At 35.7% G+C, this 26,229-nt stretch overlaps 1 protein-coding gene and 1 long non-coding RNA gene across 2 annotated transcripts in view; both read left to right on the plus strand.

The window, feature by feature from the left end:
• LOC120771605 overlaps nucleotides 1–26,229 on the plus strand; it is a 67,175-nt gene that overhangs the window by 20,770 nt on the left and 20,176 nt on the right. The gene's annotated exons all lie outside the window — the stretch shown is intronic.
• LOC120771604 lies at nucleotides 9,991–10,276 on the plus strand. The gene is made up of 2 exons (XM_040099683.1): nucleotides 9,991–10,114; nucleotides 10,183–10,276. The coding sequence occupies exons 1-2, from the start codon at nucleotides 9,991–9,993 to the stop codon at nucleotides 10,272–10,274; spliced, it is 216 nt and encodes a 71-aa protein (XP_039955617.1). The 3' UTR covers nucleotides 10,275–10,276.

The following is a 26,229-nucleotide window of genomic DNA, read 5'->3' on the forward strand; positions in this document are numbered from 1 at the left end:
CGCCTTCTTCCAATATAACGCTATTTTGAATTCCATCTGATGCCTTTTCTGTATAATATATAGTACATTAGGAACCAATGATGATAGCGGAATAAAACTTTACAAAAATACGGTATTTGAAAAATATGTAAATGACGTATAATGAAATCTCGATTGTCACTTTATCGTGAGAGAGTATAAAATGTTCGGTGACACCCGAACTTAGCCCTTCTTTACTTGTTTAAATTTCGGCTCAATTTTGGTGCGTCATTCGCTAAACTTTTGGACAGTTGCGACATCATGTTCTCATATCCACGTTTCGTCACCAGTATTGGTGCGTTTGACGGTTGTAGGATTCTCAGCCACATTTTCAAGCGTCTATTTAGCGACCTCTACGCGACGTCGTTTTTGCAAAAGATTCAGGTATTTTGGCACGGACCCAGCATTGCCACTCTTCATACCCAAAACATTAACCAAAAATTTATTGAGTCGACCCATAAGAGTTATAAAAATCCTATGCTATCTCTCTGATGCCAAAATGACGATTTTCGAGCTCAGTTTCTTTAACTTTTTCGATATTTGATGAAAGCTTTCGATAACTAAAACTACCTTCACTGAATGCTTACGTATAAATGTAGTACTCAGACTCTCTAAAATACTTCTGCAATATTTTTAACGATTTTGTAGCCGAGCTTCTATTGAAAAGTCAAAATTTCAAGCCAATTCGTTGGTTATTTTTTTTTAGAATATAAGAAATGTTGCGCTAATCTAAGAATTTTTTTTAACGATTTGGTTTGCGCGCTCAATTTAATTGGACCACTCCAAGTCAGATTTAATCTGATGGTAAAGATTTTGGGCGTTTCATAATTGTGTCTCTGGGACATGGAACAATCGGAACTGTGTTTAACGGGCGCTAAGCCTTAAAAGTCCGCAAATGGAAAAAAATAAGCATTATACTCTTCAGTACCGTTCTAATTTACACACATTTGTAGTAAACACAAAATTACTCATATGTGAAACGATAATTAGATAATTTGACTGCAACAGAATGACACCAGGCTACTCTCCACAGGCTTTAATTAACTGGGGTAGATTTTCTACTTGATTTGACTGTCAATTAGTTGTGTCTGTTATCTGAACTAACTGATGAACCAAATATAGTAAGCTTTTTGATTAGTGAATATTAGCTTCGCTGCTAGAGCCAGATGCGATATTAATGTGTTTGAGAGCTGATAGTAAATACCAAAACAATGTAATGACTGCGTAAACGCATATACCAACATATTCAAATTGATTTCGAAGTATCCATTACAGAGCGATTTACCGTTGAAAAATAGTTTATGGATTATTTTCGAGAATAGCCAAGAGTCCAACGCGTTTAATGCATAGTTAATTGAGCATGAAATTTGACTAATTGACAGTATTAAAGTGCGTCCGAATCGCATTAATATCAACACTGTCAACCACTTAGATGACAAAACAAGCAAGTAATGAGTGCTAAATTTGGGCACAATCGCATGTCAAAACATTTTCGAAATTTATGAGGTGTGAAAGGCGCGTGAAATATTTCGAAGTGTCTGCAAAAATTTTGCTAATGAATAGACTTTACTTTTAAACAAAATTGTCAACCGCTTGTCCGCATTTGAGATGTTGCATTATCCATTTTCATTAATCAACCTTTCTCAATGAAGTTAGAATTTGAACCAGATTACCGCTGAGAAGACACAATTTTGGTTCAATACCGCAGCATTCAGGGTGAGCATTGGCACGCTTCATACCCAAAACATTAACCAAAACAAGTAAGGAAGGGCTAAGTCCGGGTGTCACCGAACATTTTATACTCTCGCATGATAAAGTGATAATCGAGATTTCATTATCAGTCATTTACATATTTTTCAAATATCGTATTTGTGTAAAGTTTTATTCCGCTATCATCATTGGTTCCTAATGTGTATATTATACAGAGAAGTCATCAGATGGAATTCAAAATAGCGTTATATTGGAAGAAGGCGTGGTTGTAAACCGATTTCACACATATTTCGTACATGTCATCAGGGTGTTAAGAAAATATTATATACCGAAATTCATTGAAATCTGTGTAGTAGTTCCTGAGATATGGGTTTTGGTCCATAAGTGGGTGACGCCACGCCCATTTTCAATTTTTAAAAAAAGCCTGGGTGCAGCTTCCTTCTGCAATTTCTTCCGTAAAATTTAGTGTTTCTGACGTTTTTTGTTAGTCCGTTAACGCACTTTTAGTGATTTTCAACATAACCTTTGTATGGGAGGTGGGCGTGGTTATAATCCGATTTCTTTCATTTTTGAACTGTATATGGAAATGCCTGAAGGAAACAACTCAGTAGAGTTTGGTTGACATAGCTATAGTAGTTTCCGAGATATGTACAAAAAACTTAGTGGGGGGCGGGGCCACGCCCACTTTTCCAAAAAAATTACATGCAAATATGCCTCTCCCTAATGCGATTCTTTGTGCCAAATTCACTTTAATATCTTTATTTATGGCTTAGTTATGACACTTTATAGGTTTTCGGTTTTCGCCATTTTGTGGGCGTGGCAGTGGGTCGATTTTTCCCATCTTCGAACTTAACCTTCTTATGGAGCCAAGAAATACGTGTACCAAGTTTCGTAGTGATATCTCAATTTTTACTCAAGTTACAGCTTGCACGGACGGACGGACGGTCGGACAGACAGACATCCGGATGTCAACTCTACTCGTCACCCTGATCACTTTGGTATATATAACCCTATATCTGACTCTTTTAGTTTTAGGACTTACAAACAACCGTTATGTGAACAAAACTAGTATAATACTCTCCTTAGCAACTTTGTTGCGAGAGTATAAAAATATGTTGAGTCGACTCATAAGAGATGTTAAGTCCCTCTGCTATCTCTCTAATTCCTAAATGACGATTTTCAAACTCAATTTCTTTAACTTTTTCGATATTTGAAGAAAACCGGGCGAGCAAAGCGCATTATTTTCGCTTTAGTTTATCAAAACATCACAAGTTCTACCATAACTGTGATATGGTGGTTGGTTGAAAATTTGGCGAAAAACTCACCAAGAATCAATGCAGCATCGTGGTGCAAAAACCAAGAATTGTCGGCCCATAATTCCGGTCCTCTTTTGCGAATAGCTTCACGCAAACGACGAAACATAGGAATCAAATAGAATTCCCTGCTGACATTTTGACCGGTCGGAAGGAATTCGTAGTGCACCACTGCTCGATAATCGAAGAAAACTGTCAACATAACCTTGATTGTTCAACTGCTTTGACGTGTTTTTTCGGATACGGCTCATCTTTGCCAAGATATTCGGCCGAATGATCATCTATTTCCAGTTCGCAAGCATAGATTCAAGACCCACCCTTTAATAAAATGTTTCATATTATGCTGGTAGTCGAAAAGTATTGTTTCACAAACGTTAACGCGACGCTGTTTCTCAAAAAAAATGGAGTGATTTTGGAACCAGTGCTTTAAATTTTCTGATCTTTCAAAATTTTTTTTACTGATCCTTTCGATATTCCAACAACGCCAGTAAGGTCTCTGACTGTTAATCGTCGATTCTCAAGCGCCAATTATTTTTTTAATTCACGTGTTGATCATCAGTTGATGGTGATTGTCGCCCTGGACTTGTTTCCTCGTTAACACGTTCCCGATCCTCTTTGAATTATTTGTACCAATCAAAATTTCTATTTTCACGGCACAAACACAATATTTTTAAAGAAGCCACCAACTTTTTTACCCTATGCATGTGTCGTTTAGTTTCAATATGTAAAACAACCGTTAACAAAACTATTAAAATATTGTGCCACATGTTGTAAGTGTACAAATATTTTGTTATTTGCTCATAACCATACTTCACACACGATAATTATAAATGATTCGGTAAAAATGTGTTAACGGCTCAAAATATGTAATTTTCAGAAAAACCGAAATTTAGTTTATTGATTTACAAATCATTACTAATATGTACACCATGTGTTAGATAACAAATTCTCTAGTTATTTGATAACTTTGAGGTCATCATTCAGACTAATTCCAAGAAAAGTTAGGGTACAGCATATCACACCTGTCAGATTGGAAAGTAATGAACTAAGGTGGCTATCAACCAGTGCTCTGAAGCTTTGACTCCGTTCAAGTATGTTGCAAATCTTCTTCCAATTGACTGAGATGTCTGTTTCTACAGTATGGACTGGTGTTTTCGTTGTCAGGCGGAAGTTGAAATGGTTTGCTATGCAATAATCCAACAAGCGCTGCCTTCATTGAAGGACTAACCAAGGACACTTGATTACCTCAACAAGTAGTTACACGTTGTTGTTGTTGTTGTACCGGCAGAATTGTGCCCATTTGACAGTCCTTGGCCTGATAAAACAACCGGGTTCGTACCACCCGACTGTCGTGGGAACGGGCTAAGTCTACGGCTATGTGATAAGGAACGATTCGTGAACACTGGACATCGCAAATAAATTTCTTATCCATTTTTTGTTACATTGATGTTGAAATATAGTTTTTAAGTTAAAATATTCGATTTCTAAAAATTATATTTGCTCCATGGAAATTTCACAATTTTTCGGGCGCACCTAAATGTCGCAGCAACTTCATTTAATTGCACTTTGATTAATATATTTTATTTATTATTATTATTATAGTTTATCTACATGTCTGCTTTTATTATTATTTTATACTTTTGTGCTTGAACCGTTTGAGCTTGCATCACACATTTTTTGATTTGATTTGACATTGTCAAATTCATCCGCATGCGTGTAGTAAACTTGAGTAATCTTCAAAATCGAATGCAATTAAAATTTTGGAAAAAATTTCAATAGAAAGAGATGACGGGAAACAAGTTTATCGTTTAATTGACGGCGCCGTTTAAAAATAGACTTTTGAAAAAACCAAAAAAAAAACAGAAAATACAACAAAAATTATGTTAAAAATGCATACAAACCTATCATCAAATTACCTGAATAATCTTTTCTGCTTATAGGCAATAGGCACCATAATTGTATAGGGTGTTGGTTTAGCTTAGAATAGGTTATGATGGCTGTCTGCCTTACGTAATGCCAGAACCTTAATACGCGATGAACTCGTCTTGAAGAACGTCAATCTCTTTTGCGATGTTTAATAGAGACTTGATATATATGTCCTACCTCCCTGCACTTTCTAGAGTGTGATCCATTTCGAGGTTCCCTACTTTATTTTTAAAGAAAAATCACAGAACATCAAATTCAATGTGAAATGTTTATTATCAATCGAAAGAACATTCTTTGCCATTTATGTTTTGAAGATTATTTCTTTCAAATGTTGGCCGCGGCTAATCATCGTCATTTCAGTACAATTTTCGATGACTCGTTCAAGCACTTTGACTGGTAACTGGCGAACGACACGCGCGATGTTTTGCTCCAAGGCCTGAATCGAAGCGGTATCATATCCATACATATGTACATATCCATACAGGAAAAGGCCAAGGGTGTGATTTTACACAATCTTGGTAGCCAATCGGCGGGCCCAAAACGTGAAATTATCTGCTAATCGAAGTGTTATCTCAATAAGTTCATTCATTGACGCGATGTGTGGGAAATGGCGCCATCTTGTTGAATACAAATGTCGCCGATATCACAAACTTCAATTTCAATCATCAAATTGTCGGTTATCTCGGCGAGATAAAGATCGCCATTGACGGTTACGCTACACCATCAGTTTTTAAGAAATAAGGAACGATGATTCCACCGGCCCACAAACCACACCAAACTGTTGTTTTTTCTGAATGAAATGACAGCTTTTGAAGCTCTTCAAGTTGCTCTTCGTCCCAAATGTGACAATTTTACATACCCATTGAGCCAGAAATGGACCTCATCGCTGAATTTGGCTAGAACGTCGGATCTTCTTGGAACTTTTCAAGAGTCCATCGAGCGAACCGATGTTACTTGGGAAGGTTGAGTGGCCTTAGTTCTTGCACAAGCTGTATTTTATACGCTTTCCGAGTCTGAGTCACTGCCAATGGCAACGAATCGACTCTCCACGCTCTTCTCTGTACACTCTCAGCTACGGCTGCTATATTTTCCCCACTGCGTGTTGCGCGTGTTCTATTCGGTCAAATATTATTCAGTAACGAATGACATCCTTTTCCCAAGACAAGGCAATATGCCTGACATACCACGAAAGATATCATACAATTTTCGAACTATTTAAGTCAATAACTTACAACTTACTTTCATTTAAAACAAAAGTTCAAATCATCCTAACTAACACCCTTTAGATAGAAAGCTAGCCAAATATAATTGTTTATCTGTAAGTACTCATCTAAAATACGACCTTGATGACGGCATTTCACTTTGAACAAACTGGCGCCTATTTATCATAAAAATGGGAAACTACGAAAGAACTGGATTCGAGCTGACGAAAATGATCAAATTATACAAATATGCAATCAAATATATTAAATTAAGGTATTGCTTACGCAATTATTTAGTATTATTTTTTATACTTCTTGTATGTTATGAATATTTTCTAATCTCAAAAAAGATATTAGCGATCAAGATCTCTTTTTGGAAATATAATACCTCACATTACAATAAACTTATTAAAATTAACATTCACTAATAACGCCATTAACCCGCTGTGCCCAGACGAAAACAAAGAACAATAACAAAAACACAATTGGTGATTAACTAAAAGACGTCACTGGAATTAGAGCTTAATTTATGCGAAGCCCAAAGCCAATATAAAACAAAATATACACAAAAAACAAATCAGACGTAGAAGAAATCCAGAAATGAAGTAACAAAAGTATTTAGTACATATGTATATACATACATAATATATCTAATGGCTCATTAAGCAACGTTAATGGTGTGCAAATGTGATTAGTTCTGGACACCAAACATGTAATAAAAATTTAATATATGTAGTGTTGACAATTTTTGGCTATTTTTAGTAAAAAATTTCACTTTCAATATACAAGTATTCCTGACACAATTCGGGATAGATGCTGGAAACAGTGTGTCTATAATGTTTATAAATATTTTTTAAAGCTTTTATTTAATTTGAAAGTAATTTTTAACTTTAAATTTTTATTATTCTTTTTAAATGCTTTTTTTTTGATTTTTTTTCCAATAAATTTTACCTTTATTTTTTTTCACATTCATATATTGTTATTTTTTTATATTTATACTGAAATTTAATGAACCAGATATGTACCACTTTTTGCCATTATTTTGCTGGAGACTTTTCTGGTTTCTCAGACAGACTCATCTTGAAGACAACTTAAGGGAGTTCTGTACTGACCGAAACAAATAGTAGACCAATAGTGCTAGTTCAGGGTTATATGATGGATGGCGCAAAACTTTTCAGACAAGCTCTCGCAATTTTTGCCGAGTCATCAAAGATATGTGTGGTCTAGCGTTGTCCTGATGAAAGTCGAACCCCTTTCGGTTTATCAGTTCTGACCGTTTTTTTCAATTGCTTGCGTCAATCTCATCAGTTGTTGACAGTAAAATGGAGAATCAATCGTTCGACCAGGCTGAAGCAGCTTATAGTGGATGTTTCCCTTCCAATCCCACCAAACACTGAGCATCACCACGCTTGGACCATGGTTTTTTCGCACATTATTGTCATATTTGATCCACTTCTCGTCTCCTGTTACCATTCATTTCAGCAAAGAATCGCAGATGTTAATTCGGGAGCGAGGTACATCTTTCCCATCGAAATTTCCAGAACGGAAACGAGCGAACCATTGCTGTGCTACACGAATTTATACAGCTTCGTCTCCGTAAATGAAGTTTAAAATCTCAACTTTCAAACGCCATTGGGTATCACACAATGTGATTGGTAGCACTGGAGATATACGACTGCAACGACATTATTGAAAAAATACAAAAAGACTTTTTCGACTGTCCTATAATTTTTATTTTTTAAATTTCTCTTGTTGTTTCCTATTTGTTTTATTAACTTTTTTCGATTTGTTAGTTAGTACTAATTTTTTTATTTATAATTTTTAGTTTTATAAATTTTAGTTATTAAATATTATTTTCTTTATTTTAAAAAATTTTGTTTATTTTTTATATTTTTTTACATTTTATAAATTTTTATTTTAATTTTATAATTCAATATTTTTTCCAGTGATTTTTCAATAAATTTTATGTTTATTTTTTACTTTCATATTCAAATATTTTATTTTTTTTAATTCTATGCTGTTTTTAATTTTTTTTTTCGATTTATGTTCCAGCTAGTGTTAAATTTTTAGTTTTATGATTATTTTTCAAATTTTTTTTTTTCCAATTAGTTTTTTGCTATTTAATTTTTTTACTTCATAAATTTTTTTTTGTTCAAAAATTTTTTATATTTAATTTTTTCCAATTTTATTTAATTTTTTGCAAACATTTCATTTTTTTTATTTTTTTTTTAATTTTTATTTTATGAATTATAATTAATTTTTTTGTTTTTATTTTTTTCTGTCATTCCAAGCCCCAGCTTAGTTTATATAAGATATTAGTTTTCTGCTGCACTTTCCTAAATATTTTTGCAAACTTTCAGAACTCGTCCAATGAACTTGCCGCGCTTTTGCTATTTCTTTAGTGTTGGTTGTTTGTACTGATAAAATTGTATACATATTTTTTTTTCTGCTATACTTGAATGATTAAAATAACAAACAGCACCAATCAAATTTTGGAAATTCCCGGTTGTATTTTAGGCAAGAACTTTACCGACCAAAACAAAAAAGTGTCGAAAGAAAAGGTGAAAAAAAAAAATTAAAAAATTGCGAGACAAAAAAAACGCCGGCATACCTATGCAAATGAGGCGGCTAAGACGAAAGCGATATATAATATATATATACATATGTATATGTGTATGTATATACAAATGTTTCTAAACCGCTCGGCAAGGACTGCAAGCGAGGTACGGAGGGAAGAGCGCTGAATAAAGGTGGGCGGCGACAACAAGAGCGCTAAAGCCAAGCAGCTAAACGTTGACACAACAACAACAAATCCAATAACAGCAACCCCAAAAACAATTACTTCCCATCAGCCTGCTGGAAGAGTTGAAATTTAGGTGAGCGGTAAGGCGTCTTAAACGCTGGCAGGCCTCTGCTTTAAAAAGCAACAAAGAAATTGAAAAATTAATTAAAATTGAAATTAATATGAAAGAAAAAAATGCAAAACAAAATAATAAAAACAAAAACATAACCAAAGCCACAAAAGCGGTAACTTGATAGCGCCTACAAGTGAGCTGAAACAATCACACACACACAGACACGTATGTATGCATGTGTGTAAGCACAGTTGCGCTTGCCTAACGGCGCTGTTAAACGCCAAGCGCTAATTACCAAAGCTAAGACTAATTTATGAATTTAATAATTTAAAATATATTAAATTTCTCATGGTTTCGAATTTCGAACGGGAACGCGGCATAAGTCCCCAAAGGCTTGTTGTTGTACTGCCAAATTTCTGTTTTTATTTCGCATTTTCTATTCTTCGCTTTACCGTTGCGAATACAAGCCGCCTGCTGCTTGTTAGCCCACTCGCTAGCTCTGCTAGTTACTACTGGTGTTGTTGTTGTAATTGTTGCGCCTGGTATTTGCGATAATTTTTGCAGAACATAAGCGATTTGTTTGTTCTTTTGCGACACGGGAAACGAGTTCTTACTTTTCGTACATTTTTCGACATTTTTTTTTTATTATTTTTTTTGTTGTGGTGCGCGTCAAAGCGAGCTTTTAGAATTTCGGTATTTTGAAATATTTGCTTGCGCTTGAGCCGGCGTCCCGTTGGTTTAAGCAAAAAACAACACGAACGCCAGTCTCTCTGGATCTTAGCAGCATCAATGCCGCAGGCAACAACAACGCTCTGCCGTCCTGCAATCGCAGCCAGCGTTCTTGCGCGTTCTCCTCGTATAAATAAGCCACAGCGCCCTGTATTTGATAACATTCGCAATCGTACTTTGCAAGCTCGAGGTTCTAAGAACATTCCATTTCAATCAATCTAAATTTTTATAATCAAAATGAACAAATACTTGGTGTGCTTTGCTCTCTTTTTGGCCGTCATCTGCTGCCTGTCCTTGACAGAGGCCGCTCCAGCTCATGAAGAGCTGCTCGATTGGCATACCGCTATTGAAAAGATAATTGGTAAGTCGAAAATTGTCGACCGCAGCAAATAGTTCACTTGTAAAATTCCTTTTGTAAACTTTTTGCAGCGGCTTATGAAAGAAAGTATCCCGGACCATCGAAAATCTACCCACCAGAGGTCGCTCACGTGGTCGATCCCAAGAACCTGTACCTCGCTTAGTTAGTGCCGTGTGTTTATTGGATTGCCATTAGGTTGTCTCTAGTTGTTGTGTGTTCGAACTTTAAGGCTTACTGTACCTAAATAATGTTAAAACAAAAGATATTAAAATTAATAAAAAAATGAGATTAAAAATTAAAAACTTCTGCTGTGTATTTATAAAATAACTGGGTTTTAAAAACAGTAATCAGAATAAAATAAGAAATATACGAATTCGTAGTATGACTAAGTTCGGCAAGACAGCAAAGCATAAAAAATTAGGGATCTACAAAGTGCGGTGCTCATTCCGAACTTCTAAAATAGGTCCTAGAGTTTGTCTATACCGACTAAAGTAGACTATGTTGTGGTGGCAGGAAACTCCTTTCAAATAATTCTGCCTCAGGCCGACACATTTGTTAAGTCGATAGCATTCAAAGCCAGCGAATTGGTGGTAAGGCTGAGCTCCGGTTTTAACGTTCTTTGGTAGAGTTCTAAAGGGTGATCCATTTCGATATTCGAAGCGGGATTGCTTGCATAGACTTTAGATTTTACATATCCCTACAGGAAAAAGTCCAACGGTGTGATATCACACGATCTTGGTGGCCAACAACCGGCCCAAAATGTGAAATTATCTGTTCACAGAAGTGTTCTCTCAATAATTCTACTGATTGATGCAATGTTTGGGAAGTGGCGCCGCGGCCGCGTCTTGTTGAAAGACGTCGCCGAGTTCACCAGCTTCAATTTCAGACGTCAAATAGTTATACCAAGTCAAAATGGTTAAGATAAAACTTTCAACATAGTTTCATCTATTCCAAATATTTGATCTAGAAAAAGGCATGAACAGATTTCGTAAATTTTTGAAAGACAGTTTCCGCCGAGTACTGTTGCTAGTATTGTTTTGTTGTTGTAAAGGGACCTACTCCCATTAGGATGAGTAGGTAGGCTCAGGAAACGTGCTGTTTCGACGAGGTTGAACCAAAGGGAGAGGGGTGTCAGATGAGTAGGGTTTGCAGGTAATGCAAAGAGGTGGCTAACGTGGTGAAGGTGTTAGTGGCTCCACTGTGGCGGTCAATGCTTATCTGAAGTTAGTTGCGTTCGAAGTATGGTCGGCGTATCGTTTGATGTCGTCGACGTAGTTGAGGAATGACCTCTTGATGCTCCTAGGAGGCGGTTCTGCTCCAAGCAGGTGACTGCAGGGATGATTTCTTGTATTGCTATCTTTCTATGTGTTTGAGTTAGACAATGTAAAGTCTGCAAAATAGCCAACCTTTGACTCAATGCAATTCAATTTTCCTTACATGTTATAAGCTTCGACTGGGATGACCCTCAGTGCCGTCAGTTTCGAAAACATAAAAAAGCCACAGAAAGCTAAATCTGGCAAATACAATGACTGAACGACTGAAAACAAAGAAAACGATGAGCATCACCTTGAATTTCGATCAAATTTAAAATAGTTTTTTCCGGTTTGGTTTTTGGAGCGTCATTCGCCAGATTGTTGAACAGTTTCGACGTCATACTGGTTCCCACGCCTCGTCACGAGTAATGAAGCGTTTACTGAATGCAGAACCCTCCGCTACTTTATCAAGCATTTCTTTTGCGACCTCTACTAAACGTCGTTTTTGTAAAAGATTCAAATCTTCATACCTAAAACATTAACCAGAACCAATTTATAAGAGATTTGAGTTTTCGTGTATGCTTTGTGCCATTCAAACACTTCTGCAAAATTTTTAACAATTACATCTTCTTCGTAAGAATGTCGAAATGCCGTATCACAGCCCCCTTATACCGAGTTGCAGGCGTGCTTCTCGACTTCAAACCTTCCTTGTCTTTGTTGACGTGCGTTTTCTGCTGCACAGAGTGCAGTGGTCTGATTCAACGGTACGACCTCGTAGCGTACGGACGTCGAAACCATTGCATACGTGGTTTCCGTCTATCACAATATGATCGATTTGGTTGGTGGCTTTTCGATCCAGAGACAGTCTGGTAGCTTGACGAATTTTCCTATGCTGGAATCTGGCACTACAGATTAACATATTTCGGGCCAAGGCGAAGTCAATCAGCCTCAACCATTTAGGGATGTTTCATCATGGAGGCTGAATTTACAAGCCACTGCAGTAAATGCTACAAGGGCCTAATCGTATCAGTACTTGTCCCGTCCATCGCACTTCTTGTACGGAGGTGATGCCAAGCTTTAATTTACGAGGTGGCAGCAATCCTGTGTAGTGATGTTTCGCCTTCTCAATTTAGCTCGCCTTCAAACGGATGTTTTTTTTTTCAAACAAACTCTTTGGTAATATTTTCTCCATGGTACAAATCGCCAAACAAACGTGTCGTAAGCAAACAGCTGTTAAATTTATTGATAAATGGAGATCAAGATTCACACGAACATCAAAAAGGTTGTATCAATCTAGAAAATAATTCGGTTCGCAAGTCTAAAACAAATTTGACCATATATGGAACTCATACTTGTACATATATCGCTGATTTATGGCGTCATAAACCAGCTTTCGCTGAAGACCCCACCTACACCGACTGAATTATACCGTATAAATATTAAAATGCAATATAAATCAATGTGTGACACGTGCACTTTCAAATTAAATATGCGTTTGCGGTTGAATTATGATGCTCGTGTCAGCGAAAAAAATATAAGTAATTGCCAACTTCAACGCAATAGCTTGGCATAAAATTAGAATGTGCATCAATTAAAGACTTTTTTCTGCTGCACAAATGTATGGCAATGTCAGACTCTTTTTCAGCTTTATGCAAATCGACGCAGATGCACACACAGCTGCACAAATGTATGGCAATGTCAGACTCTTTTTCAGCTTTATGCAAATCGACGCAGATGCACACACAGCTACACATACATACATATATATACACATATGTATGCATGGGCACCTGCCAGAGTCATTAAAATGCAACAAATTCGCTCACTTGTATTACAACATAATATTTTACGAACAATTAACGCAAAATATACATATAAAAAAACAGTACCGCTATATTGATAAACCGCAAAATTCCGCCGTATATTATAATTGCTGGGCAAAATGTATGTTAATCCTCAGACAGATTTTATTACGTAAACATTAAATTTACCGCATTAACAAGTAGCAAAGTGTCTACTTATGCACATGGACGTGCTTATTATGCATATTATGCAATGTGTTTGTATGTATTTGCGTATGTTTGTTTTGTGTGTATGTATGTAATTTATGTAGTATGCCAAATTTGCGGTTTACCGGCCTCTAGCGAAGCCGGAAAGCTAGCTATCCGCACGGCTGTTGGCCATCTATTCGGCTCGTGCCTTTTCTCAATGTATTGGTTAGTATATTTTTTGTTGGAATAATTTATGAACAACAGGTTGCGGTTGTGGTTGTTCTTACATTGTATTTTTAACATACATATGGACATATGTACATGTTTTATATATAATCTATGTATTCGTTTAAAAGTAGAGAGTAGGCGGGCATGTCCCCCTCCGTATGATAACAGGCGTAATTGAAGTGAGAATTAAGGAAATTAAAAATGCATTTTTAATTTTAGCTTCCGTCAATTGTTAATTTTGAAACGTTATTTTCCTCAAAATTTAAAATTCTAAAACACAAATAATTTCGCTTAGGAATTCAGTCACTTCTCAGGAGACAATACCACACCGGCTAACGAATTTCTGATAACACGAAATTTGAAAAAAATGTTTACTCCAGCGACACAAAATATAACCACAGTTCACAGCAGCATGCAGAGCATTGCTGAAATTTGTATATGTATACATATGTGAGTTTTGAATTTATTCAAATGTACGGACACATATTTTTTCAGGCTAGTATATTTGTAAAATTTTGTATCGTTGCTGTTTTTTTTTTTATTTTTAGAAGCTCAATTTGACTCCGCATTCGTTGTCAATTTCGAATATCGAATATGAGTCATCAAATCTCAATCGTTTGCTCCTTTAAACCCATTTTAAGAACAAAACACACGATATTTTTTCTTCTTCAGAAACTATCTGCTTTCTGAGGCTACTTGCTTTCCCTAAACAACAGGTGTGGTGGAAGAAAAAATAGCGAACGAATTCGCTATCAATGATGCCAAGCCCTTATTGTGCTCCTTCTAAAAGTCCGACCTTTACCTGAGTATTTATTACTGCAAAATACCCTCCAATCAAATTTGAATCGGACTGGCAAAAAACCATATTCTCACGTAAATATTTATTATCCTTCCCAAAATCGGTCTTTGAGCCAATATAAGCATTCAATTCTCCATACACTTGTTATAAGTCTCGGCTAGGATAGCCTTCAGTGAATGTCTTTCTCGGTTTCATCTCATTCTTAGAACGCCAGATTGGTATACGGCTCCGATGTAATATTCACAACTTACGTATCGTCTCCAGTAATTACGCGTTTGATGAATATGGAGCCCTCAACTATGTGCTCAAGCATCCCTTTTTCGACCATTACTTGACATCGTTTAAGCAAAAGATTCATGTATTTTGGTACATATCTAACCTGTCAATATTCTTCATACCCGAAACATTAACTAAAATGTGTTGAAGCTATCCATAAGAGCTGCTGAGATCATCTATTGTCTGGCTGCCCGATTCACTTGAAGCAAGTTTTCGATAACTTCACAACCTCCATAGAATGCTGTGAGCCGATCAAATTGTGTTCGCGATAAATTAGAATCGTTGAAACACATCCACCATACTTTCAAGAATTCCATAACTGATATATGGAGAATAAATATCACATGAATATAATAAGGTACAATTTTGGAAAAAAAATGTTTGTGCGCGCAGTTTGAAGGGACCAGTATTCTATATTTGTAGATACTTATCTCTCATCTCTCTGCAGCATAAAATGTAAGTCGAAACGGCATAGCTTTCGGATTCAGCTGAAATTCTCGAAAACTTCTGCTGAACCACTGTAAAAGAAAGTATTGCTGATGGGAGTCATTCATGCCTTACATAAAGATTCTTACCAATTTTAGGGATCACAAAGTATTGCACCTGCCCTTTCTAATATTATTGATACTCGTATATAGTATAACCCTATATCGAACTCGATTTATGCTTAGTTAATCGAAGCAATTGTTAGGTGAACCTATCGCCTTTTTCATATATTGTTCTCTCAGTTATTTAACTGTTACTACAAAGTGTAAAAAAAGCTAAACTTTTTTGTGTACAGAATTTGTAGTTCATAACTGTGCATAGAAATATTCTCAGTCTTTTATGTATATATTTACCGTTATTTTTTCAATGCTTTTTACGCTTAAAAAAATACTGTTAATTTTTCCGCAGAATATTTTCTTATGAATGATTTTCAATCATTTTTTAATAACACATTATGAAATAATAATAGCTTTCATGTTTTCAATTATAAACACAAATAACTGAATTTAGATTTGTTAAAGTTTTTTAATTCATATTTTTATTTCCATTTAATTTTTTTTTCATTTTTATTTTAATATTTTTTTTTACATTTTTGTTTTGCTTCCCAAAACTTTTGTTTAACTTTTTCTACCTTTTTTTGATTTGAAACTCGATACACATTTTATACATTTTATAGCTGTGATGTGATAGTTAAGTGGATTTTCCCATGATTCGCGCGACAGGCGTGTCGATAACAGATTTAACTGCTAATTGATTTTGGTCTAATTTGAATTTATTTAGTTGTTAATTCTTTGTCTCTATTTTACATTAACTCATCAGTATAATAATAACATTACAGGTCATATAAAATGTAGAATCGTAAATAAAGCGCTAATGAGATGCATGAAAAAGCTAAGCCATTCAGTTTTTTTTCTTTCTTTTTACCTCATTTTATGCCACTTGAAAAATGTATTCGGATTAAATATTTAATATCGCTGTAGGAGAACTGATTCTGCCACCAATAACGGCTTTACTCAATATTTTGCAATTTTTTGTCACTTCATTGGTAGATTTACGTACCTTCTGAGTCATAAATGCAGTTTAGATTTTTTTTAATATCGGAATATCAGACTCTTTAAATAACTTCGAACAAATTTTAGACCAGATCATAAAAGTTAATTAAGGGGTAGGCCTATAGGCTATTAAAAAATGGATTATTTAGGACCCTTAAAAACAAAACTATATACGTAGAATACTGAATTAAATAAAAGAAAAAAATGAAGATATACGCTGACTATCTGTTACGGACAGTGCTTATAACCATTTCCGGATAAATTCTATGAACACAACGTTTCCATTAATAAATATTTAGTGCTTATATCCGAAATGAGTAAATATTTCTTATGTGAAATTTCTGATTTTTGGTATTGGTAACTCAACTCTCTTAAGTTGGAGCATTGGTCTCATCCGGCTGAAGGTTGCTCATTCGCTTAGATAATGTTCCAGGGTCTCATCGTTCTCCGCGCATGTTCTGCATTCCATCGAATCCACTTTTTCCATTTCCTGAAGTTGGTATCCTAAGAATAGGTGCCCTGTGATGAACTCTATAATGTTACTAAGCTTCCTTTTGCCTAGAAATGACAGCTTTTTGGTCTGTCCATCAACAATAATGCCTCAAAATAAATTTGTAGTATGCCTTATATGCCAAAACCTGAATTTCCCCTAAAGGGTACATTGATGTAACAGCTTGAACGAGTTGAATAGCCTGCGACAGCATGGTGAATGGTATCCTCTGTGACCCACGAGTGGAGCAGTCTGTCTACCTTTTCATTTTCTACTGTTCCAACAAGGCCGGGTGTCCAAATAACATTAACCGAGTTACTTACTAAAAGTCTAATTTTTGCTTGCTTAACTTAAATCAATGAGACTTAGTATTGACGCTACGCATAGTCTTAATTACTAGAATGTTTATGGTTCTACTAGTTAGAGCAGAATCTCACTTGACTCCTGCTGTTATGCTCACAATTTCGGCCTGAAAAACTGAATTGTACACATTTAGTTTGAAGACACCTTCTGTGTATGGATTACTACAGAAGAAGACCACTATTTTCCTATTGCATCTTTTGATCCATCGGTGAATGCGTAGAGTTTGTCTTTGGATCTGTGGGTAACAAAAATATTTCCTCAATATTCTCTACTGGGGAATGAACACGTTGTGTATACTTTCTCGCCCTTACTCGGTCGGATTGCCTATTTAGTCCAAGTTCATTAAGAAGGTCGAGTATGATGCCATGCCCGTGATGACGGTTGTTGTAGTTTTCATTGCGCCCACAATCCCCAGCAAGCAGGCCAGTTACTCCAGTTCCAGGAGCTTAATGCGGCACTTTTTCGATAGTGATATCCGCCATACACCCCCACTATACGTTAATATGGAGCGGATGGCACTTTGTAGACCATGTGAGATCATAAACTCAACTCGTGTTAATGGCTTCTGTAGGAGTTCCTGATTCGAAGGACTTTGGAAGTCCCGCTCTCTTTGTGTTCTTTCCAGCTAGTTCTTTTAGTCCACTCTGCCAATGCATGCTGTCCCTTGCAAATATACATATGTATACCAACAATAATTGTTTACCGTTAAATTCGTTATAAATATAAATGTGAAAACGTTGCCTACATGCAGGAGCCATACTTAAATTTATCGAAGACACGCTCCTAATATGATAATATTAAAGTAGTAAGGAATATCGTGAGTAAAAATGGAAGAATTTTAAAAATATTCTGCTGGCAACAGGAAATACTTACTAAAATAGAAAAAAAATATATACACATCATGGGAACAAAAAATACCACAAATCCAAATGTCATGGCCAGTAAAAATATGGCAATTGTTGACCGCTCTTATTTGTGTTGGCTTACGTTTTTACATACATACTTATGTAAACAAAAATATTTAAAAAACCAGTTTGGCAGTTTCGAGTCAATAAAAACAACTGCGTAGATGTCGCTTTTGAGGCGATTAGTTTTCCACTGACATAGTCGCCTGTTGCAGTCGCTTCACACGTCAGCATTGACGCTTTTTGCAGCATGTGCTTGCCTTTATTGCGAAATGTGGGAAGTTTTGATTTTGTTTGTTGCAGCTTAAATGAAATTTGTTGAATTGAACATTTCTGTGCAATAAAGTCGAATCTCGATTGCAATCTACCTTTATAGATTACTCAAAATTTAATTCAACGATAGTTATTAGGATCTCCTTGAAAGTCTCAAAACATAAATTAGTATAATTTTGTAAGATTAATACCTGAGAACTCTTCAAATAAATGCGAAGACATCTTTTTCGCTTCTCGCAATACACTCTCACCCCCCCGCAAACCTATCTTCCGATTTGCAACCACAACTTTTATAGTGTTCCAACGTGACTCTCAGGCCAACCCTACTTTAAAACCAACGTAATTTGTCACTATCTTATATAAATGTTTCAATTCTCCACACATACGAAAGTGAATTACTTTTCCCCCACTTAAATTATCTGCTCTTGTCAAGCTCATAATCTATATTGTCAGTGTGAAATTTCATTTATTGTCATATTACCTGACTTCGTCTTAGTTGCCATTTAACACCTAAGGGTTTTACAGTTTCCTCTTTCACCTGCAACTGAATTTGATGAAATATTTGTATTTGCGAAATGTAGCTAAAAGTATTCTAAAGTTGCTCGCTGTCACATTCCTCCACATTCTCCTACGTTTCACACACATTTGTACCCACCTGTCGTTTACTATCTCTATATGAATTTGTCAAGCGTGTCTTCAAGGAAGGTCTCACTAAAGACAACTATTTGCGTCGCACTACCTGGAAGTTGAACTGTGTCATTCAACGAATTCACTGCCATATCCTTCCATGCATTCTTCGTCACATACGCAGCGTAACTGCATGCCATGTCACGTCGCACAGTGTTACTGGTATCTGAAAAGTGGAAAAAACGATTAGAGAGGTTAGGAAGGGCTAAGTAGTCGCTGTTTCTATGAAATATTTAAGGGTGTGTGCTTAAGGGGTTACATTGCACTCCTCAGGTAAAAAGAAAACAGTTCTTTTTTTATAATTTTTCTCATATAAGAAATGATAGAATTTTCTATTGTTGCCAACATACACTATTAACAAAGAAATTCTGAAATTTTTGGAAAAAACACTTTTTAAACTCGGCCACTGTGACGCCATTTCCAGTGGCCCCTCGGAAAAAAGATGCGCCCGCGTTGGCAGGACAGGTTCATCTGAAGTAAAAAATACGTTTTTTAGTTAAAACCTTAACATAGAACTTCGACGAAGGAAGAAAAAAACTAAAAATTAGATTGACAGACATTTAAAAAAAAAAATTTAAATTCTGTCTGTGATCTGTGATCTGTGTAAAACTTCATGAAGATCGGTTGAGTAATTCTAGAGAAATCTTGCCAACCGGCTTCAAAAACACTGCTTCGAGAAAAACACGTTTAAAGATTTGTGTAACAATAAAAGTGTGCTTCGAGCACACAAGTTCCCGAGGCTATATCTCCGAAACTATTACTCGGATCTACTTGAAAATTTGGGACAATATTCCAGAGGTATTGTAACAAAAAAAATCGATTTTTTAAAGCCATAAGCCATCAAGTTAATAGAAGATGATTTTACTTGAGATCAAATATTATATAATCACCTATCAAATCCCGTGAATACCTAGGAGTTTTGGTATCACAAAGCACCGGCATTTCAACGGTCTAAATGAAGACACCATGACTTAAGTCGAAGAGCTCAACCCCAAAACTTAACCTAACCCTTTCAGAAAGACAACTAGTAAACTTCACTTTCATAAAACCGGTGTCTTGTCCGTCCAATTATCACCGCGATCTGAATGAAGAAAATCAGCCCCAAAACCTAACCTACCCAAGAGCGCAACTAGTAAACTTCACTTTCATAAAACCGGCGTTTCTTCTGTCCAATTTTTCCCTTGATCTGAAATCTAACCTAACCTATACAGGAACACAAGTAGTAAACCTGAATTTCATAAAACCTCTTTTTCATAAAACTGGTGTCCAATTGGAGTCCTTGTGACCTTAATTGCGAGAAGTAGCACCGAAACATTACATCGGCAGCAAAACCTTTAAAACTTATTTTCACAAAATCACTTCCAGTCACGACCCACTATGCACCCTAGCAAGTCGCTTACTACCAAGGTAGGTGTTGCAGTTCAAGGCTACTTGCTCATACACATACATAAATAACTACATACATGTTTACATACAATTGACCATTGCTTTTTTATACGCGGATAAGTAAAGCAGTAACTGGTCGAATTCTAAACGAATCGTAAATGTCAATTTTGACAAGCGACACAAGTAGTGCGAAAAGCAAAGCTTTAAAAGATATAGCCACTTACTGGTGGCAATCTGTCGTCACTCGATGGCAAACGTTTATATATACATATAGTACAAATAAACTGAAGCTCACAAGTCGATTCGCCTTGCCTCCTTGAATTTCAAGGTTTATGTAAGCACTCACACATACATACAATATATTATATATCCTTCTACTGCTACTATTTACCATTACCATTTATATTGAAGAGGTTAAACGTTGTTGTTAACTAAAATGCAATCACAACTTAATGCCTTCATACAAATCTACAAGCATACGGATATTGTCAATCACAAGTGTGGCAAGTGTTAACGCCTGAATTGCTTCTACGTTCAGTCTTTGATTTTGTGCTTTAAGTGAGATTACTTGCGCTACTTTTCTCTGCTTGCAAGTCTAATTCCAACTATTTATTTATGCTTTTTCATGCGTATTAATAATCCCATGTGGTGAATGTTATTTTGAGAAATTGAAGATAAATATTTATTTTAAACGTTTTCATGATATATTTTACAAGTGCAAAGCTTCATTACTGAGATCCGAATCAATATAATGAAATATTTAAATCTCTTTATACACAAGGATTGAGCCATCATAATATTTCAAGATAATAAAAGAGTGAGTGTTTGCACAGAACTACTCAGCAGCTCGTCAATATTTATTCAAGATTATTACTCCTTCTACCACCTACATATGTATGTACTATATTCAACGAAATAAGATTAAATATTTTTAATAAAAAAAAAACAAGAAAAATTCAAAACCTAAGAAAGTTTCCATACAAAAACATGATTTTGATCATTAAATTTATATGGATGTACGCTATAGTGGTCAGATACTAAAATTTTGCCCGGAGAAACGTTGCCTTGGACATACATAAATGCATGACATTCACATCATGATGGTATCTTGTCAAATATAAAAGTTTTCCATATAACAACTTGATTGTGATGGTTCAGTTTGTAAGTCAGCCATATCCTATAGTGGTCCACTATCCGCTGCCCTGACAACTAAGTAGCCTCTTGGGCAGAAAAGAACTAATGCCAAATTTCAGATCGATAACTCAAAAACTGAGCCTAGTCGCTCACGTAATGAAGTGGCACAAAGCATGTAGTAAAGGTGGTGAAGTTATCGAAAATTTGTTATCGTTAATGTCGACATCATTAAAAAATTTGAAGAAACATTGTTTGAAAATGATCATGTTGACGTCAGAAAGATATGGCAGGATCTTAACATCTTCTATGGCTCGACTCCACACATTTTGGTTATTGTTTTGGGTATGACGCATGTCAACGCTATACTCATACCAAAAAATCTAGATTTTATTGCAAAATCGACGTCGATATTGGTTATAAAAGAGTTGCTCCACAACGTGGCTGAAAAACCTACATTCATCAAATTTCTCATTACTGTTGACGTGACGTGAGTTTATGAATATGATGTCGAAACTATCCAAAAATCTAGCGAATGGCGGTTCAAAGGCACGCTGAAAAAAAATCAAAATTTTGCTGACCCTCTGAAGGCCATGTTTAACGAGACTTACCTTAAAGAAGAGGAGTAACGGTTGGTTCTAACTCAAAAGGAGCGTCTTTTAAAGAAGTAGTAAGGATTTGTATTAAAATCGGGAAAATTGTATTATTTTTCGTCAGTTCTGGTAAATTTTTGTCACACAGCTACAGAGAAATCTAATCATAATCTTAAGCCACTTCACTACCTCAAAAGAGTTTCTCCCACGCTACACATATCCTAATGTCATTCAGCCGAGCGCTTCTAGTCAGAAACTCTTTCTCTTTTTTTCTCTGATCGCTGATAAACACCTTCATTCTCATTTCAGCTTTTTCAGATAATTTTTTATATATTTTTATTTCGTGATTTTATATATATTTTTTAAGTTTTCTTCAAAGATGAGAGAAAAAGATGGATTTAAGATGATTATCGCAGTGGCCTTCCATTTCTATCAAAAGAGTCAATCGATTAAAATTTTAAAATTGATTTTATCGAAGTCTTTTAATCTAGAAATAATAAATATAAATCTAGAAATGAGGACCATAAATCCTGGAACTTGAAAGGTTGATTAACATTTTACAATATTACTGAGAGTCTAATAGTTTTAAGATATATTTTTTGCAATCAAATTCCAATATTTTGCATTTTACGATCTTCGGTATATTATCTCTTCACTTTATTGAAGCTAGCTCATAAAATATTTACTTTGAATGTTTAAAATATATAAATACAAATGTATTGTATAATACCATATTCAAATTCGTTATAAATAGGAATGTGAAAATGTTGCCTACATGCAGGCGCCATACTTTAATTTATCGAAGACACGCTGCTTATTTAATGATATTAAAGCAATAAACAATTTTTTAGCCTTGAAGCATAGATGTTTTTTTAACCAAGAAAATTGATATATAAATTAATTAATTAATGATTATTATTTTTTAAATATTTGCCTTATTGTAGGCAACATTTTGAAGCATAACGGAAAATCTATAAACATCTTGTGTAATTAATAGCAACGAAAAAGCATTGAACATCTACTCAAAGCAAAAAGCATTTTACATTTATAAGTAATGGAGAAAAGGCTCGAATCACACAGAAATTGCTCTTGCAGGCCATTAGTAACCATTCAAGCACGTGGCATATATTTAGGCGCAAATCCCAGCAAAAGCAATATACTGCTTCTTTAGCTCAATTTGTCATTTAAGCCGACTTTATGTGCAAGTCAACATAATTAGTAACTGAGTAGATCAACAAAGATATCACATGTCACTTGACTACCTGGTCTCATTGACTTTTCACATAACGAATCAGAGAAAATGCCAGTTTGATCAAAAACTAATTCGTATCTTACAAAAAAAGTAATCAGGTAAATACATTTGTCGGTTCAGTCTGATACATTTTTTATATTTCGGTATGACTTTTAGTTATTTCCGCAAAACTCTCCGGAAGTTTGCCGCACATCTTCATAGACACATAGACTGCTAATACTGTTCACATATAGATCTATATATTAATATACAACTTGATACTTAAGTATAAGTATAAATAACCTTGAGCTGTCTCGCATTTACGTAAATATGTATGAGTGCCGAATGTAATGCAATGAGTTCAAAATAACATCAATACAAATACTATTCAAAGCGTTTATCCTTGGCGCAGTTAATTAAAGAGCAAAAAGCAGAAAATTCACAAAAGATTTTCCTCTCCCCTCTCTGCGTGAAATTCGTTCAAATGAATAAGAATAAATGAGAGAGAAATAAAAACAACGAATGCGATTGATGCCCAAGAGGTGAGCGAAACAAAGTGTAATGAAACGAATGAAAAAAATCGAAGAAGAAATAGATCAATGTGCCTTAAAGAGTGGCTGGGAGGCAAGCGAGTATTTAAGAGCATACCAACATGCTAAATAGCTGGATTAAACGACTAACTTTTCTCCGAATGATGGTCATCATGCTTGTCAGTGGAAGGCACATGGGAGAGATTGGTGCAGTAACTTTGTATTCAAAGGAGGACGCACGTGCTGCTGAAATCTATGGACAAGTTGTAGTCTCAACTGCAATATTGTCTCACTATTCTCATATACTTTTATACCGAAGCAATTTGTTGGGCAAGAGCGTAATAACTTTGTTCATTAAATAAAAATAAAAATATCAGATTTCTGCATTTTCATCTGTCCCTTAAATTATGTCCTCAACATTGTCACTGTGACTTCTTTGCATAGTCTTAGCTACATACTAAATCTGAGGAAGTACGTTTTTCCTTGTTCGTGAAGGGACAGTAAATTTTCACATTCTTCTCTTAAGGCGAATATTTATGCAACAAAAACATTTGCCGTAGACAGCTGTGCCTGTCACTTGATTACAAGACTGTACTAAAAGATGATTCTATAAGAACATCCCAACCACGCTTCCAGAACATCTAGCGAGTTTCTCTTGTGTGAAGTTGCCTTCTTTTTTTATGAAGCCTAGTTCCTCTTCTAATGACCGAAGCTGAGCGCTTGTGGGCAATCGCTTTCTTCTGACGCTTTAATTGTTAACATTGCAAGTCCAAACTCAGATTTTGGATGTAGCGAAGCAGTTCACAGTAGATCCCTGCCATTCCGAACAAACTTGTTCTTGCTGGTTAAACCTGGCTTCGTCACCGTTTGCGCCGGCTCATCATGCTTCAACCACAACCAGTTTCAATTGACGTTTTCGTAAGTGACTACCTTTCATCACCACCCCAGAGATCCCCTTCAGATTTGGATCGCTTTTGTTGCTATTCAGTAGCGATTCGCGAGTGAAAGTTCTGTTCGGTAATCTCTACACTGTTCAGAGTTTGGCATTGCAAGCGGGTTTGCGGTTGAATCCAGAGAAAATTAATTTGCTTGTTTTCACAAGGAAATATAAATTATCTCCAAGAAGAGCTCTCTCTATAAGTGGGACGGAACTCTCGACCAAGGACCGGACCAAGTATCTTCGTAGCAAACTGCTGTAAAAGCACAATACGGAAGTAAGGAAGGACAGAACCTTTAGCTCAGTGAGTAATGCCGGTTTGGCTGGCACCAACTACATGCTTCCACTTTTTTATTAGAAAAGAAGATTTAAAGTAAACTTGGAAAGTGCTGTTTGTCGTGAAGGCATGGCACCTGAGCGGAACACAATAAACAAATCGAATGGATCGAAAATTGAGGACGGAGTTGGTGCGAAAATCTACTGTCCGGAACTTAACAGCTTTATGTTAAGTTCCGGACCCTTTTAAGGTACCGGATTACTGGAGAATATTTTAAACGGAGGTCTCTGCTATTGAGAAAGCCGCGAAGCTAGCCTCTAATGCATCATCAGGCAATTCTAGGGTTTATGTAGACAGCCATGCAACAATTAAACCATAACCCCGTTTCGCATATCGGCTAAAAGTGTATTAAGAAGCAGGACAAAAGTGGCAGGAACAAGTGACGCTACTTCCATTTGGTGCCAAGTCATAAAGGTATCGATGGTAGTAATGACGAGATTGCCAAAAGAGGTGTACGGATGTCATGTGAAAACGTGACCGGCAGTTGTAAAATCATGCATTGTCTTTACGACGATCTAGATAGGAGCATGTCAAGGCATATGATATACCCGAATGCAAAACTGAAAAAGTCTTCTCTAAAGCAGTAGATCAAAAATACACAAAATTCCTACTCACCCTTGATAGAAACGGTTGTAGGAACAGTCGGCTGGCGATACGCGCCTGCAGAAAGGAGCTGCCAGTTCGAAAATAGTACATAGAGCAAGTATTTTTCCTTTGCTGATGCCCATTTGAAGCATATGCTCAATCGAAATCGAGTCAAGCAATCTGAAAACTAATTGAAAAGATTTTTACAACTACATCTCATCTTTGTAACCTCATAATGTCTCACATTCTAAACAAAAGTTCGGTTGCGTTCAAATTCCGCGCCAGCTTACTTATTACTTTTTCTTTTTATTTATGCCTATATATTCTTACACAATTATTATATGTTTTTTTTTTTTGTATTTCCTCTTTGTATTTGTTTTCTTTTCTTTTTTTTTGTATTTTCATTTGTTCTTTTTAAATATATTTTGATAAATTTTGTTTTTGTTATTGCTCTGGCAAAGTCTGATACTAGAAACATACACGTGTAAGTTCTTCATCTTACTGTTATCCATTATATAAGCGCCACGTTCGACTACTTAATCCTCTATCTTTCAGATTTTTATTATTTGAGATTTTTTCCCTTTT

This window comes from Bactrocera tryoni, chromosome 3 (assembly GCF_016617805.1).
Source record: "Bactrocera tryoni isolate S06 chromosome 3, CSIRO_BtryS06_freeze2, whole genome shotgun sequence".
Taxonomy (NCBI): domain Eukaryota; kingdom Metazoa; phylum Arthropoda; class Insecta; order Diptera; family Tephritidae; genus Bactrocera; species Bactrocera tryoni.

What these genes read in the sequence shown, in the direction of transcription:
- LOC120771604 (XM_040099683.1), top strand. Translation starts at nt 9,991, where the DNA reads ATGAACAAATACTTGGTGTGCTTTGCTCTCTTTTTGGCCGTCATCTGC. An exon ending in CGCTATTGAAAAGATAATTG is followed by an intron (nt 10,115 to 10,182) that starts GTAAGTCGAAAA and finishes AACTTTTTGCAG; the next exon opens with CGGCTTATGAAAGAAAGTAT.